General features: G+C 43.4%; 1 protein-coding gene across 1 annotated transcript in view; it reads right to left on the bottom strand.

The window, feature by feature from the left end:
* Window positions 1-16,995, bottom strand: part of LOC306929691 (semaphorin-3D) — a 172,911-nt gene that overhangs the window by 85,393 nt on the left and 70,523 nt on the right. Inside the window, exon 2 of the mRNA XM_079510312.1 lies at window positions 6,744-7,023. Within this exon, the coding sequence (XP_079366438.1) occupies window positions 6,744-6,918 (175 nt within the window). The 5' untranslated portion in view covers window positions 6,919-7,023. The remainder of the gene's footprint in view (window positions 1-6,743; window positions 7,024-16,995) is intronic.

Raw genomic sequence — 16,995 nt, 5'->3', positions numbered from 1 at the left:
CTGTTGAAGAGGGGTGCAACAAGGGTAAGCTAAACAGAATCCAGGTCTGGTGAGTCGCGGGCGTGTGCTCGTAACGAGCACGCGAGCAACAAATTCACGGGACCGCGCTCACGTAAATACGCTTGCGTTGTTTCACCGCGACTTCTCCGAGCAAAAACGCAGCCAGGTCTCATTGAAAATGAACTATAGGCCGTTTGCAAGGCCCTTTACTACAGTACTTCTGCTATAGCGATGATAGGCTAACTGCTGCAGAGTGTTACCGTGTGTGGAGGAATGCTGTGCGTGATCATTGGGTTGTCACAATTATTACATAATCCTCCAATCGTTCGAGGTAATCGCAATTATTTGGTCATATAATCATCATGTCATGTTGATAGATGTTCAACGTGTCACTTTGTGACGCGTTGTAAAGGTTGTAGACCAGCTTACAGTTGGGTGCCACCGATATTGTCCCTTATCATTTGACCCATTTAGGCCTGACCTCAACATTTTAAAAAATCCTTCTAAATCCTCCAGTTTTCTGAAATAAATATTTTCACGATTTTTCAAAAATAGCAGACCTACAAGCTCGTAGCGCGCCACTCGGTGGCGCGCTATGAGCTTGTAGATCTGCTATTTTTCAATAGCTAAATTATAACATAATGTTTAAAACACCAAAAGGGGTTCCCGCCCAAAATGGGACAATATCGATGGCCTCCAACTGTATGTATTTTTAAAAAAATCTTGGTAGGCTACATTTAAGTTATTTATTTGTCATATCTGCCCTGTGTGCATTTTTGTTACGAAATCTAAAAGGGAATTATATTCATAATGTTCCAATTTCCAATGCCAAAAACACAATTACATCGTTAAACGCATTTGTGTGACAATGATTGATGTAGCAGCTCTCAAACCAAGTGCATTAAAAAGACAAGCTCCATATAAAAAATCACACCCGTGTGAACTGAGTGGTGCAAATCCCCCCCCCCCCCCCCCCCAATCTCTCTATCTCTCTCTCTCTCTCTCTCTCTCTCTCATTAGCAGGCAACAGTGCAGCACTATCTCTCTCTCTCTGTTTCTGGCACAACAGCGCCACTTTTGGTACTCATTGTTACTGGTGCTCATTAACGTCACACACAAACATAGTTGAACACGGACATTGCTGTTCCTTGGAGTGGTTGCACCACTCAAAAAGACACCAGTCAATCCATATATTGCACAGTCCATTTATCATACTGCACAAAGTCAGAACTAGAAAAAGTGGCCCTCGGGGCACAGGCCTCCTGGTGGTGCTATAATAGGCCAATGTGAAAAGGGTCCCATTTATTCTTACGCCTTGGATGGCAATTTGATTTGAGGCATTTTGTTCCAAAAATGTGTTTTGCAAAAATCCACCTGTTGGTGGCGCTATAACAGGCCAATGTGAGAAGGGTGGGATAAATTCCTCAGCCTAGTAGGAAAGTCTGTGAAAGATGTCACGTAAATTGAATGCTGCGTTCATGATTTGAGGCGTTTCAAAACGGGCCAATCCTGCAAACTTTGAAAGCCAATGTTAGCCAATTAAGATGGAATATGAAATATCAGACAGATCCGTCTTGAACACATGACTATAGAGATACTGTGTAACGATGTGTGGGATTTTTGGACAGAATCTGGAGGAGTAATATCAAAAAATGTGTTTTTCAAATGTCGGCCTCCTTCCTGGTGGCGCTATAACAGGCCGTTCTGGAAGATTTGGGGCAGAGGTTCATCGTTGGCATCCAGGGAGTGTGCGTGCAAAATGTGGCACTGTTAACACGGTTAACAGTGCCGGAGATTAGCTGGTAACAGACGAACGGACACACGCACACACACACACACGGACTCACACACACACACACACACACACACACACGGACGGAGTGCAAAACATACTCTCTCCCCGTGCCTTCGGCCTGGTGGAGACGATAAATGTTCAAATGTTCAAAACATGTATGGCGCTAATAACTCTGACCACACCTCACATCACACCCAAACCACAGACCACTAAAACACCACTTCCTAAAACATTTAGACACGCCGTCTAGTCCATTTTGTATTTCCACACACACTAGAAACTAAAGCAAAGAAGCAGATGTTAAAAGAAGAGCGGTGTGAATTATTTGATCCTAGAGGTACAGTATGTTTGAGTCTAGAGAGACATTTGGGAATGTTTTGAAATAATAATAATTTAAAACCAATTGTAGAAAACAAAAACTTGAATGTGTCTGCGACCCATGGGTCCCGACCCAGTGTTTGGCAAACAGTAAACCAGAGCCCTGGGAGCTGTGCTCTCTCACCAGGCGTCCTGACGATACACAGCTTTCCTGAACTAATTAGCAAGCGGTCGGGCGAGTAGCTTCATATACGAGCTCCGTCCGTTGCCAAAGCCTGCGGAGAGGAAGCGCTGGAACACACCACGGTCTCTACGGTGACTGTGGGGAGACATGACATCATCACTGCCTGTGGAAGTGTGTGTGGAGGTCAGGTCACCCTCGCTGGATCACAGCTTTGTGGAGAGTGTGCTTCCAATAGTCTTTCTTGGAGGATTTTCTTGCTGTCTGGCGGAAACCTTGTCCATGTTTTCAGGACACGGAAATAGAGAATGTGTGTTTTCCGCTGAATCCAACGTAATTATTATTTATTTAGACACAAGCCCTTGTTAATAGTTATCATTGGTTCACAGACGAAAAACAGTTTAAGTCCAAATTTTATTCTGACCCCTCCACGAAAAGGCCTCGTTGTCCTGACCCCTTATCCATCATTTATACATTATGGATAATTAGTGTGGACTTAAACAGTTTTTCATCTGTAGTACTTTTATAAAACCCATAGGCAGACTTAACCACGTTCACTTTGACTTTAAATCTTTGTCAAAGATAGCATACACAGCTTTTGTACGACCCTGTAGTGAAACACGACAAAGTAGCGCACTAATTTAAGACAAAACATAAAGTTACTTGAAACAATGGAGCCTAATATGGAGATGTGAGGTTTGTGCCCGACCGCAACAACAAGATAGATAACAAGATACAAGATAATATCGGTTAATTACAACATCATTTCTTTCTGTATTTTGTTTTCGTAAGACTTTTATTCAAGCATTTCTTTTTTTTAAGTTACTGTTAAAATGTGTGTTCACACTTGGAAGCTGCACAGCACAGCCCCAGTCTTACTGCTGGCCATTGAGAGCCTGTTTAATCCCCAATGGGAGCTGTGGTTAACCACAAGCCCAATATTATACTTCCTCATCCTAAGGCTGAGAAAGTTGAACCACTTTAAACCCCAATATACATCGGCTATTTGAAAATGGCAGAAGTACAAGCCCACAACGCGTTAACAAATAATAATTTTGAAAAAAAATTAGCAACATTAATCTTGTGTTGAAGTAGCAAGCATCACTTCAGTGATGCTTGCGGAACTCGACTTTGTCTCGTTCCTTACCGCATCACTGTCGTGGCAATAATCACGTTAACCCACACCCTCTCGTGTAATATTGCTTAAGTACACCCCCTGGACAGTGGACACCCCCAATCCAACGACGCAATCGACGCTGAGTGCCAGAGTCTTGGCAAACTATTGGCGTGTGCTCCTACCCTAGAGAGGGTATGCGCATGATATCATCATCATCATACTGAGTGTCATAAAACTACTTTCTGGCCTTGCCAGCCCATAAATCCAAACAGAAAAGTCCTATAAAATTGCATTAAACTACGTTAAACTATATGTTAAACTCATTTTGCCACTCGATTTTCCACTCACACCTTATGCATGCACATACAGTTTATTGATTTTGGTCCTTCCTGGCACAACACATTATTATGGTGTCCTTGACATGCTCTACTCATCTCTCTATTGAGGTAGTTGAGAGAGACATTTACACACCCACCAAGGCTCTCTCTATTGAGGTAGTTGAGAGAGACATTTACACACCCACCAAGGCTCTCTCTATTGAGGTAGTTGAGAGAGACATTTACACACCCACCAAGGCTCTCTCTATTGAGGTAGTTGAGAGAGACATTTACACACCCACCAAGGCTCTCTCTATTGAGGTAGTTGAGAGAGACATTTACACACCCACCAAGACTCTCTCTATTGAGGTAGTTGAGAGAGTCATTTACACACCCACCAAGGCTCTCTCTATTGAGGTAGTTGAGAGAGACATTTACACACCCACCAAGGCTCTCTCTATTGAGGTAGTTGAGAGAGACATTTACACACCCACCAAGGCTCTCTCTATTGAGGTAGTTGAGAGAGACATTTACACACCCACCAAGGCTCTCTCTATTGAGGTAGTTGAGAGAGACATTTACACACCCACCAAGGCTCTCTCTATTGAGGTAGTTGAGAGAGACATTTACACACCCACCAAGGCTCTCTCTATTGAGGTAGTTGAGAGAGACATTTACACACCCACCAAGGCTCTCTCTATTGAGGTAGTTGAGAGAGACATTTACACACCCACCAAGGCTCTCTCTATTTCCCATCTGTAATCACCATTCATTCCCCGCCGTTAATGTCCCATACAAGTCAGTCTCCCTGGGCCGTTAATGTCCCATACAAGTCAGTCTCCCTGGGCCGTTAATGTCCCATACAAGTCAGTCTCCCTGGGCCGTTAATGTCCCATACAAGTCAGTCTCCCTGGGCCTGTGAACTGCTTTATCCCATTCTGTACGGGAACCCCTTTTGGTGTTTTAACTAAGCATTATGTTATACTTTAGCTATGGAAAAAAACGTGAAAATGTTTTCAGAGCGAACATTTTTTAACTCAAATCTTTGCTTCTGGGAGGTCCCTGGAACAACATATTTTCAGATGGGGGTCCGCAGCCAAATACAGATAATTCTGGGACATGAAAAAAGTTGAGAACAACTGATATAGAAACAGGGTTTTTCAGAAAACTTTCAGGATTTAGAAGACATTTTGTAGAATCGTCCTCAGGTCTAAATGGGTTATTACTGAAAGCATCTTCTGTCGATGTTGAACACCTCCTTGTAAAGGCCTGTAAAAGTCTGATTTATATTCAGTTGCATGCTGGTGTCTCGCGCCGAAAGTAGCAGATTTACAAGCTCCGAGCGAGCCGCAGAGCGGCACGCTCAGAGCTTGTACATCTGCTATTTTCGGTGTGAGGCAGTGCGTGCGACTGGACCTAGTATATATCAGCCCATTAGGGGAAACTTGGAGCCATGCGTGACTAAATTACCATGGTGACAGCACTTCTTGGAAGAGACGGAGTGCTTTGTCTAGCGTGTGTAGCAACTATAGACATTACTTCATTGATGTGTGTTCACGATAGTGTCATTCTGTTCTTTCTCTCCCACTTCGTACATCAATATAACCCGTTTTGGACTGAGGTCGATACAAGAAAGGCTTCTAAATCCTAACATTTTTCTGAAGAACCCATGTTTTTATGTCAGTGGTGCTCAACCTTTTTCATGTCAAGGACCCCCAGAATTATCTCTATTGGGGCCACGGACCCCCATCTCAAAATATGTAGTTCCAGGACCCCCCCAGAAGCCAATATTTTAGTTAAAAATGTTCGCTCTGAAATATATATTCAAAGATTTGTGCCACATTTTCACGATTTGTCAAAAATAGCAGACCTACAAGCTCGTAGCGCGCCACTCGGACGACTCGGTTTGATTTGGCATTCAGTAAGTAATGATAAACGTTTACATAGCGATACGAGTGATTAACACGTGTCTAAGAGGCTATTTTGCAACTGTATGAATAATAAAGGTATGCCTTGACGTATTGACCTGCCCTTTGGTGTGCCTTTGGGTATTCAAACCTCTACCACTTATCCAAAGTGGAATTCCACCTGTCAAAGGGAGACATTAACCCATTTTGGGGCGGGAACCCCTTTTGGTGTTAGCATTATGTTGTGCTTTAGCTATTGAAAAATAGCAGATCTACAAGCTCATAGCGCGCCACCGAGTGGCGCGCTACGAGCGTGTAGGTCTGCTATTTTTGAAAAATCAAAGCACGACTGACATAGAAAGATAGCTTTTTCAGAAAACTGTCAGGATGTAGAAGACATTTTTAGAATCTGATCTCAGGTCAGAATGGGTTAAGCCTCATGGGCTTTCAGGAAGGCCTTACAGTACTACAGTATGCCATATTCACCCCTCCTGAAACCAGATCCAGCAATTTAATGGATTCAAACCCGCGACTCCTGCAAGGAAAAGTAAGTAAACATGCACGCATGGCCATGGATGCCAATGGATAGATAGATAAATTAGTAATGTAAGTACTGTACGTCCTCCTTTCAAAGTGCTAGACAGACACCCTAGGAGATTGCTGAGGCGTGCTACTCATACGCTGAGTTGGCGGTGCCGAGGATCGAACCAGGAGGTACGGTAGGTAGGTAGGTAGGTAGGTAGGTAGGTAGGTAGGTAGGTGGATGGATGGATGGATGGGTGGGTGGGTGGGTGGATGGATGGATGGATGGATGGATGGATGGATGGATGGATGGATGGATGGATGGATGGATGGATGGATGGATGGATGGATGGATGGATGGATGGATGGATGGATGGATGGATGGATGGATAGATAGATAGATAGATAGATAGATAGATAGATAGATAGATAGATAGATAGATAGATAGATAGATAGATAGATAGATAGATAGATGGATGTATCATTCTTGTCTCCTATAGTGAGGCCTATTGTAAGGTGTTAGTGTGAGGCGAGGTGTTAGAGATAGATAGATTAAATTCTTCAGGTTACTACGTCATCACCTACCTGAGTGTGAGAGCTGCAGACGAGGTCCAGTCTGGCTCCAGGTCCTTCCATCGGGCTGAGCAGCCTGGTAGAAGCAGTGTGCAGGCTGCAGCGACAGCAGAGCTACCACACACAGCAGCGTCCTCCTGACTCCAGCCACACCCCACGGCGGGGCCACAGAACCAGTGGACGTCATCACAGGACGATGCACCCCGATCGGCGTTTTCACAGTAGTGGATGTCAAAGAGGAGAAGCAACGAATCCAGCCGCTCACATCACACAGCGCACAGCTTGGACACAGCTACGGGAGAGAAGACGAGAAACGTGTTCAACCGCATGTCATTATAGGAAAAACCAAACGTCGATCTGTAAATGCACAGAATGTCTGTCTGTCTGTGTGTCTGTCCGATAGCTATGCAGTTATTTGGAGTTAAAGCCAACTTTCTGCAGTAAAATATAGAGTTCACACGCAGCCAAATGATGGGAGAAAACACGTAAAAAAAATTATAATGAGTTTATTCCATGAAAAGAATATATTCGAAGAACAAAGGGAGTCTACCAACGCGCCTCAAGCCTGGAATGGCTAGTCCGGTGCTTCACAGGAACAAGGACACTTAATGCAGAAGGAGGTGAGGAAACTGGGGCAGCACGGACATTTCAAGCTTTTTTTATTAGGTGCTAGTATACAAAAAAACGACTAACGTTTCCACCTATGCGGTCTTCATCAGAGTCAGAATATATTCGAAGCTTACACTGAAAACACGGGCATATTTATACGCATATTGATATCTGGAAGAAGCCTCCCCCAGCATATCGTCATCTGGTCGGACCGGACGTCACAGCCAGCTGGCGGGTACAAGTGTATCTTTACACACAGTTATCTTATTGTTTCACGAGCAGTCGGTTATATCACCGTGACTTGTTCAACAATATTCCTACTGTACAGTACACATATCTGGAGGTTTCATAAAACAATAATAAATGTCATGTGGACCTCTGAGGTCATCTGATACAAGGACAGTAAGTACATCATCAGATGGCAATGAGTACAACAAGGTATTGCATAACCGAGGGTCATGCATTCCCCAAACGTCAAAATGTGAAAATAAAAATATCTAAATGTTTTTTTTATCTAAGTAGCGAAAATAGCACGTCTACAAGCTCACAATGCATCGCATAGGTACTCTTTGCACAATAGCACACGTTAATTGGTTAATGTGTCTCAATGATGTTCATTCGAATGTTTCAATACAGTCATGAACTTGGGAGAGAGAGCAAAGGGAGAAAGAGAGCAAGAACGAGTCATTTGTTCCATGCAACACCAAGGAGACAGAGAGGAGGAATGACAGTTGATGTTAGGAATGTTTCTGGGTCCAAATGGTTCACAATTTATGTTGAACGACAAGCCTGAAGAAGGTCAATGGACCGAAAGCTTGCAATAAATACCTGATTGTGCACAGATTTGAGTGTGCGGATCGAGCCTCCCTTTATTTCTTCAACGACAAGCCAGAAAAAAGGAGGAAAAAACACATTTCTAAGAGCACCAAAGACTAAAGAGTGCTCATGGTTTTGTTTCTGATGCTCGGTCAAAAGTTGAATCATTTTGCTGGTGTCATATGGCCTGTGTGTGGGTCATGACACAAAACGTAGAAGGGATGGAGACCAATGAAAATGTATTTTTAGGTGTTAAGGCACACAGAATACACGCTGGGCAAGATCTACACTGTAAACGCTATCATTTTTTGGGGGGCAGAAGTTGCGGGATTTTGTCGGAAGTACCGCTCAAGGAAATGCCGTTGATGCTTTACAAATCTGTTTACATCTCCGTGAATGAAACAAGTGTTGTGATTGGTCAAAAATACAGAATATCATATCCGGGGGAAATACATCTGAGGGATGTTCCTGTCCGACACTTCTGCCGATAGCGTCTCTGCCTTAGGTTGTGACCAGGCTTTTCTCTCTGCCTTAGGTTGTGACCAGGCTTTTCTCTCTGCCTTAGGTTGTGACCAGGATTTTCTCTCTGCCTTAGGTTGTGACCAGGCTTTTCTCTCTGCCTTAGGTTGTGACCAGGCTTTTCTCTCTGCCTTAGGTTGTGACCAGGCTTTTCTCTCTGCCTTAGGTTGTGACCAGGCTTTTCTCTTCGCAGATGAGTAAGCCTGGGACCGAGGCTATACACAGAATATGACTGGACCCAAACCAGAGGGGATTACAAGCTCTGTTGTGTGAAAGAACACTGCTGGAGGTTCCTCTTGACATGATTTAGAGTAAAATGTCACGCATGTCCTGCTGGGGTCTCATTTATCACAACATTCCTAAATGAGCAGGCATGTTCAGGTTACGTTATACAATATGTACATGAGTTCTCAGATGCATGTACACACATACACATACACAGGACAGGACGCGCACGCACGCACGCACGCACGCACGCACGCACGCACGCACGCACGCACGCACGCACGCATGCACACACACACACACACACACACACACACACACACACACACACACACACATATATAATGTATGTACTGTACATCCTGTCCATATATAGATAGATTAGAACATAAACAGTTCGTAAGCGAAACCCCCCTGGCCAAAGTGATGATTTATACAGCCCAGGTCCACTGTGAGCATCTTGACCAATTACTTTCTATATGCTCCAAATGGGCCTGAAAGACAAGCACATTTACTACAAATGAGTCCAGGGGTTGAGGCTCTATAATTCACCTCTCATTTACAGGATAAACAAGACAAGGAGTACGAAATTCACAAATGATTTATTTTCGCGTTCTGAATAGAACGTTTGGAGTAGGAGGCAGCAGGCCCTTAAGAAAGGTCTACTTAAAGGCACTTCACATTTTTCAGAATTAATCAAATTCGATTCTGCGGAAACGACGGCTCGTTTCGTATTCCAGGTGCATGTCAGATGAGCGGCTGGACGGCTCGCAGATGGCCTGAACAGACGTCTCATTAAAGTGCACAGAACGTTCAGCTCACGTTTACTAAATAAACAATGCAAAGAGCCCTAGATACACAGCATAAATGACAGCTAGCAGATGACTGACTGAATTACTTTATTCAAAACCCGCGTAATATTATAAAATCCTTTCCTTTCATGGGTGATTTATTTCATAGTCCTCTAGACATTATGCCTATAGAATATGTGTGTGCTTGAATCAATGTCTTATCGAAAGACTTAAAACAGTTTACAGTCATGTATAACATAAACAACTTGTTTAAGATAGGTATACCAAATACCAATAATCAAATTTTAATAGAATAATCAAGAAGCACATTTTGTCAAATCTTATAACGAATCAAATGGATAAAATAGATTAAAATCGAGTAAATTGATTAGTCTAATTAACCACTCAAGCCCTATATTATATATTTTACACTGGGCATACAAAAGTATTACAAATCTGTTTTAATTGAAAAAATAATTGCTTCTCAGGTCAAATATTGATATGTGATTAAACAGATAATTGTTTTAATCGACTCCTCCAGGCATAATTAATGTGATGTTGATTTGAAGTTAAATCGTCAAGCCTTAGTGAGTGAGGGATGTCTTGATGCTCTCAATATATTTTCACTTTCCCCTTAAAAACCCATTTTGGGCGGGAACCCCTTTTGGTGTTAGCATTATGTTATGCTTTAGCTATTGAAAAATAGCAGATCTACAAGCTCATAGCGCGCCACCGAGTGGCGCGCTACGAGCTTGTAGGTCTGCTATTTTTGAAAAATCGAAGAACGACTGACATAGAAACATAGCTCAGGATGTAGAAGACATTTTTAGAATCTGATCTCAGGTCAAAATGGGTTAAATCCTATCCATTCTTCTACCCAGAATTCCACAGACAGCATCTGGCCTCAGGGTGCTGAACCTCAAACCTGTGGTTTATTTTCTCTGGAGGGATGATTATGTCGGTATGTGAGTTTTGGTCCGGCCCTGTGTCTATAAAATTCACTTCACCTTGCGAAAATAAAAGCACATCTCACACTCAAAGATGATTGATGTAATATTCTAAAAACGCTCTCATAATGTCGTGGGCCTATATACTGTAGTAGTAATGGACACCTGGGTATAAAACTTACTCTAGGCTTGCAAAATAAACAAGGTAAAAGTATGACAATCACATTATGATTAATTTCACTGTCATCTGTGGTTCGCTGTCCAATTTCGTATCTGATTCATTTCTTGGAAAGCTAATGCATGGGTTTCCAAAGTGGGGTCCGGGGACCCCTAGGGGTACTTGAGGGAGTTCCAGGGGGTACCTAGCTCAATTAGAGATAGTTAGGAACCAAATGGACCCTTATGGGCCTGTAACTCAGAGAGTATACAAATGGAACCTAACGGGTCCATTTGGTTCCATTTGTACACTCTCAGAGTTAAATTAACAGTGGTTTTACAATATAAATTGGGGTACCAGAGATAGAAATTCCATTAAATCGGGGGTCCGCAGACTAATGCGTGTGAAACTGGGGGTCCATGAAATTAATATGTTTCGGAATCACTGCTAGAGCCATACAAATCCTCCCTTATCGGGGTCACTGGCATATGTTTTCAAATGGGGGGTCCGTGGCCTAATAAATGTTGACTTGGGGGTCCTTGACACAAAAAAGTTTGGGAACCACTGAGCTAATGTACACCTGAAGATCATGTCTTAAAATACTGTACAAAATCATAATTTCATATTTACAAAAGAAACAAGAAATGCGTTAGGATATTCTAGAGTTCAGACAAAGATTAATTCATATCCCAGCCGTGCTCTGGATGTTGTTGGCAAGCCTGTGGATACCTGAGTAAATCTCCAGTGAAAGACACGCAGGATAACCATTTAAAACCTCAGATTCAGGTGGCGGTGTTAATGTTGGAATGTTTTCTCCCAGGGAAATAGAATGTTTTATCATAATGCATCATGGCCTGTCATATTCTTGCATCGTGGTCGTCTGGACTGTGTCCTGTCAGTAAGTATTAAGAGTTCAACATAGCAGGGATTTAGTTCTGCTGAGGGAGAAAGTACCTTTTGCTTGACTGGACCTTTCTCTAACCTACGTAGCTATGGCCAAAAGGAAAATAACTTAGCCGTTAACCTTTTTTTTTCTTGGCATTGTTCAAAAGTCCTCTGAAAACGTTTTTTTTAGAACCTGTGACAGCCAGAAACAAACACAATTGAAGTGATTTTTTTTGGGAGTGGGATGACAGACACACAGTAATTCAAATTATCCCATTTTGGGCGGAAACCCCTTTTGGTGTTAGCATTATGTTATGCTTTAGCTATTGAAAAATAGCAGACCTACAAGCTCGTAGCGCGCCACTCGGTGGCGCGCTACGAGCTTGTAGGTCTGCTATTTTTGAAAAATCGAAGAACGACTGACATAGAAACACATCTTTTTCAGAAAAATGGGTTAGGCAAGGTAGCCAATGTTCCCTGACCAATTTGTCATGGTCTATTGTCACGTGTTGTGTTGTGTTGTGTTGGCTGGCTGGCTGGCTTGTGTCTTCAGCAAGCTTCGTGTCTTAGCAAGTTGTAGAAGCTGTATAAGTAGACAGCCGAGGGAGGTGAGACAATCAGTTTACAGTAATTTAACTTGACTTGACCTTTGTAACCTTTTTTTAATTTATTTATTTTACATAAAGCAAATGGCTGTATGACCCAGTGTGAACACCTGCACTTTGTTAATTCATTAATTCTAGTCTTGGCATTGTTTAAAGTCCTCTGAAGTCACACTCAGTGGAAAACACCCACAAACGTGGCCTAATTATCTCAGGGCTCACACAAAGTAAAACAAATTGAGCAAGCTAACTGGCTGGCCCGCCGTGTGCGTTGTTAACATTTCTTTAATAGCTCTGGCAAGCAGAGCTTGACCACAGCCTTGAACTGTTTTCTAGCTGCATGCGACCACACAGCTTGTATAAGCCACTCTGTCTGTCTGTCTGTCTCAAAGTGGGGTCCGAAGACCATCCTGGTACTCCCCAGGGCTCCTTGAGGCCACATTCGAAAGATAGCCGATCTACAAGCTCACAGTGTGTCGTGATGCGATGCATTGTGAACCGGTAGAGAAGTTAGTTTTGAACATTTTGGAATAGTATAGAGACATTTGAAGACAAAATGTTATCTTTTAGCTTAGGGGTCCCTGGCACAAAATCCTCCACAAAATACACCTTCATTTCGGTTGTTCTTGACACGAAAGAGGTTTAGAACCTCTGGCTTCACGTTGAGACAGAGGAATGTTCAGCGTAACTGTACTGTACAGAACGTACTGTAGCTCTGACACCAGCATATGTGTGACTTCAACCATTGTTTCATTTATGAGCAGCTCTTGACTGGAGGAAACGACCTTCTCTGCTCTGTCAACATGGGAGGCAGACGAGGAACAAACTGTCTCTTCCCCTTCGTCCTCAGCTGTCTGTCCGCTAGCGCGCGTGCGTGTGTGCGTGTGTGTGTGCGTGCGTGCGTGCGTGCGTGCGCGTGTGTGAGAGAGAGACTAGAGACAGACAGAGACGGTCTTTTGAGTGTTGACAAGAGTCTCCTTCTATAAATAAAGGGCTGAAATAAAGTCATCTCCCTATTTCTTTCACATACATGCGGGTGTGCGAGTGCGGGCACGCGCGCGCGCACACACACACACACACACTCACACTCACACTCACACACACACACACACACACACACACACACACACACACACACACACACGCATGCACGCACACACACACACACACACACGCACGCACGCACACACAGACGGAGGGTGAACCAGGTTCAAGGAAGTGTTTAGGAGGACATGATGTGAAGGATTCATCATCCCGTCTAAAAATAGAGCCTGTGTTTGAGGTTGTTTATGTAACCCTCAGCAGCAGGTCACCTACATAACGTCAGAGGCTGGCACGCTCACATGCAATCCATCTATCACCACATCACAGTCTGATGAAACCAAGAACACAGAGAGACGGAACACGGGGAGAAACGGGGACATATATCTCTTTCTCTCTCTCTACTCTCTTCTCTACTCTTCTCCAGAAGCAATAATAGCACAATTCATTGTATTGTTTGTGTTACGTATCGACGCAGAGCACTCCACAGCACCTGTCAACACACCTGTCTCCCAGTCACAACCTCCCCACCTGAGCGTCGTCTGCAATCAGCTGATGAGGCTACGAGAGCCCAGCCCTGTCTGCAGCTTGGCGCCAGTTCGTCTCCAGTCCATGCACGGTTGGTATAAAGTTAGACAGCCAGACTTCAGGTCCTCAGTGCTTAGAGTTAGACAGTTAAACGTCATGCCGTCACTGTGCGTTATTCTCTCCTCTGTGAACCTGCCATTGACTCTCCCTCTCGCCTCTCCTCTCCTCTCCTCTACGGTGCGTCCGGGACTCGAGCTCTGTGGAGCAGCCTACGGATCCTGTGCCTCTCTTTTGCCTTTTCCTTGCTGTGCACTTGGGTCACATACTGTACACTCGAGTCATAACAGTTTGAAAGACATGATGAATGTGCCGAATGTCTTCTCAGTTGTATTTGGCCAATATTGTTGAGCGAAAATATGTAATATCGGGGGCACTGATGGCCAAGTGGTTAAGGCGCATATACCACATATATAATAGGCTCTAATGCAGCCTGACAGCGAGTCGCGGGTTGAAGTCCCAAGCCCGACGGCCTTTGCTGCGTGTCTCTATATCCCTGTTATCATCCTCATCATTATCATCACTGCAGTACCAAAGGAGAATTGAAATTCACACTGAGCACACTGGTGTGCCCTCTTGTCATCATTCAGTGCACCCAATGTTGTTTGAAAATCTAGTGCACTGCGGGGCTGCTCCCCGGGTGTGCTGAGTGCCCGCACTGACCGACCCTACTCAGAAGTTGGGGTTGTCCAGTGTGAGTGCGTCAATGCGGTGTCTCGATCGCTCCCCGGCGGCGAAATTGGTCCTTTGAGCTTTATTATTACACATGTACAGTATCAACGTGTAGACCAACAGCAGGTTAGGCTAATGTTATGAATTACCATTCAATGTTACAGGAAGGTGTGTTGTGTTAACTGGCCGTTCATAAATAAGCCACATCCACTCAGTGCGCTCTATGACGTCACGGCCCAGTGCTCTCAAACAACGGAGCGCTTTTCCCGGAAGTACACACCACTAGCTTCATATTTCATCACCCTGCTTCACCTTTGACCTCTGTCTCACATTGACCGAACTTCCTTCCTGGCCACCAGGTGAATGAGTCACACACACACACACACACACGCACACGCACACGCACGCGCGCGCACGCACACACACACACACACACACACACACACACACACACACACACACACACACACACACACACACACACACACACACACACACACACACACACACACTAGGCAGAGGAGGTGATATTGAAAGAAAACAGTTCCCATGGTTATATCAGTGTGTCCATCTTTGTTTGTGCTTCCTTCAGCACCCCGGGGGGCGGGCCCTAACAATGAATAAACAAAACAATGGCTTTACACAAATGTCTTGTGTTACTTCCTGACGTTCGACCACCACTTAGCCTCTTTTAATTAAAGGGCACTGACTGACTTTACACATCCGCCTCTTTTACTAGTTAACAACATGCACCACTCCCCTCCCCTCATTACAAACATCAGGCACTCCCTGTGCTATTCACCACCAGAGTTTCTTAAAGCGGGGTCCGGGGTTCGACCCCCAGCCAGGGGTGCTTGAGGGGTCGAACCACTTTAATTGGCTATTTGAAAATAGTCGATCTATAAGCTCACAAATAGTGTTTCACACAAATCTTGTTTGTATATATATATTTTTTTTTCAGATGGGGGTCCACTCCACGGCCAAATACATACTAACGTGGGGGTCCTTTCCTTGTGGTAAAACGTTTGAGGACCACTGGTGTACACAGAACAAGGGCCACGCCATTCATGCCACCGTCATATTATGTTATAATTATAATTAATCATTAATAATAATTATAAGTCCACAGGTGACAAAGTCATAGTTGGACTCATAACTACTACATCCACCTCTCAAACCTTTCACTAACATGGAGCAAAAGGAGAAACAAGAAGTCTTCAGAACCTAGAAGGATCTCCTATCTTCTCCAACACACCATCGACTTTCCACCAAACTTATTAAAACGAGTTAATAAGTTGGTGGTCAATACAAATATTTGGCTATAAATACAATGACTTTCCACATTCACATCACAACCAGTCAAAGCAGCACACAGTATTATTGAAGACATTTATCACACTTAACCAATACTCAGTACTCAATACAAAACAAACATAACTGACAAAGGCTGACAAAGGCTGACTTGTCGGACGCTGTTCTGCATTATTTTTCATCTCTCTGGCTCCTGTCTATTGTCTGTTGAATACAGTGTGTTTGATTGTTTACAAAGACGTATTTTCAGAAGGATTAATACATCAATGTCAGCAATGCATTCCAAATGGAACAGAAATAGGTCAAAAGAGGTATGAAGACAATACAGAGGGACAGACAGAGAGTCAGATAAACAGAAAGCGACAAACATAAATCTATAAATAGAGACAGATTCATAGAAAGAGGTCAGAGACCTACAGATCAGACTGTATCAACGTTGACCGTCTAACCCATATGCTTTCCTCTCCGTGACACAGTGATCCTAAAATAGCCTCTTTTTTTTTTTTTTTTGCGAAAAGGCTCCACTCTTTGTCTTGTTTCCTCACTAAGCTGGTTCCCATACAGTGGGTGGGGCTTCTGATTCTACGGAACGATTGTCAGCGAAACATCAAGAATATACACCACAATGGACAGGGTGGTTAAAGGGTTAAGAGATTAACCTCTTATAGAACCCACCTATACTTAGATAACCGGAACTCTATACGAAACCCCCTGATGACACTAATTAGCAGAAATTAGGGATGCAAATTATTGATTAATTAAGTAATTGATAATTGATAACCTTATCGATTAATCGGTTAGTTGATAATCTGAGAATAAATCTACATTTTGCTCATATACATAAAGAATACAAAAGGCACATTATATTCTTTAATCAAATATTTACAGTATTTATGAGCATTAGAGATACAGGGCCAGACAATGGCATCTTTTATGAGGAATCAGAAAAGCAGAGAGGTTTCTGTGGCTACCATGGTGGGGGGGAGGGGGTATTTTTTTAACACTAGCATGTCTGAAGTAAAATCAGACAGAAGTAGCATGTGCTTAAATTCATATTAAGAAATGTTTCAGATGTCAAAAATGTCTGAAGGAATGGTGATGGAT

The sequence above is a fragment of the Electrona antarctica genome (genome assembly GCF_951216825.1).
Source record: "Electrona antarctica genome assembly, chromosome: 9".
Classification (NCBI taxonomy): domain Eukaryota; kingdom Metazoa; phylum Chordata; class Actinopteri; order Myctophiformes; family Myctophidae; genus Electrona; species Electrona antarctica.
The sequence above is the reverse complement of the archived record's forward strand: the minus strand, read 5'-3'. Positions and strand labels throughout refer to the sequence as shown.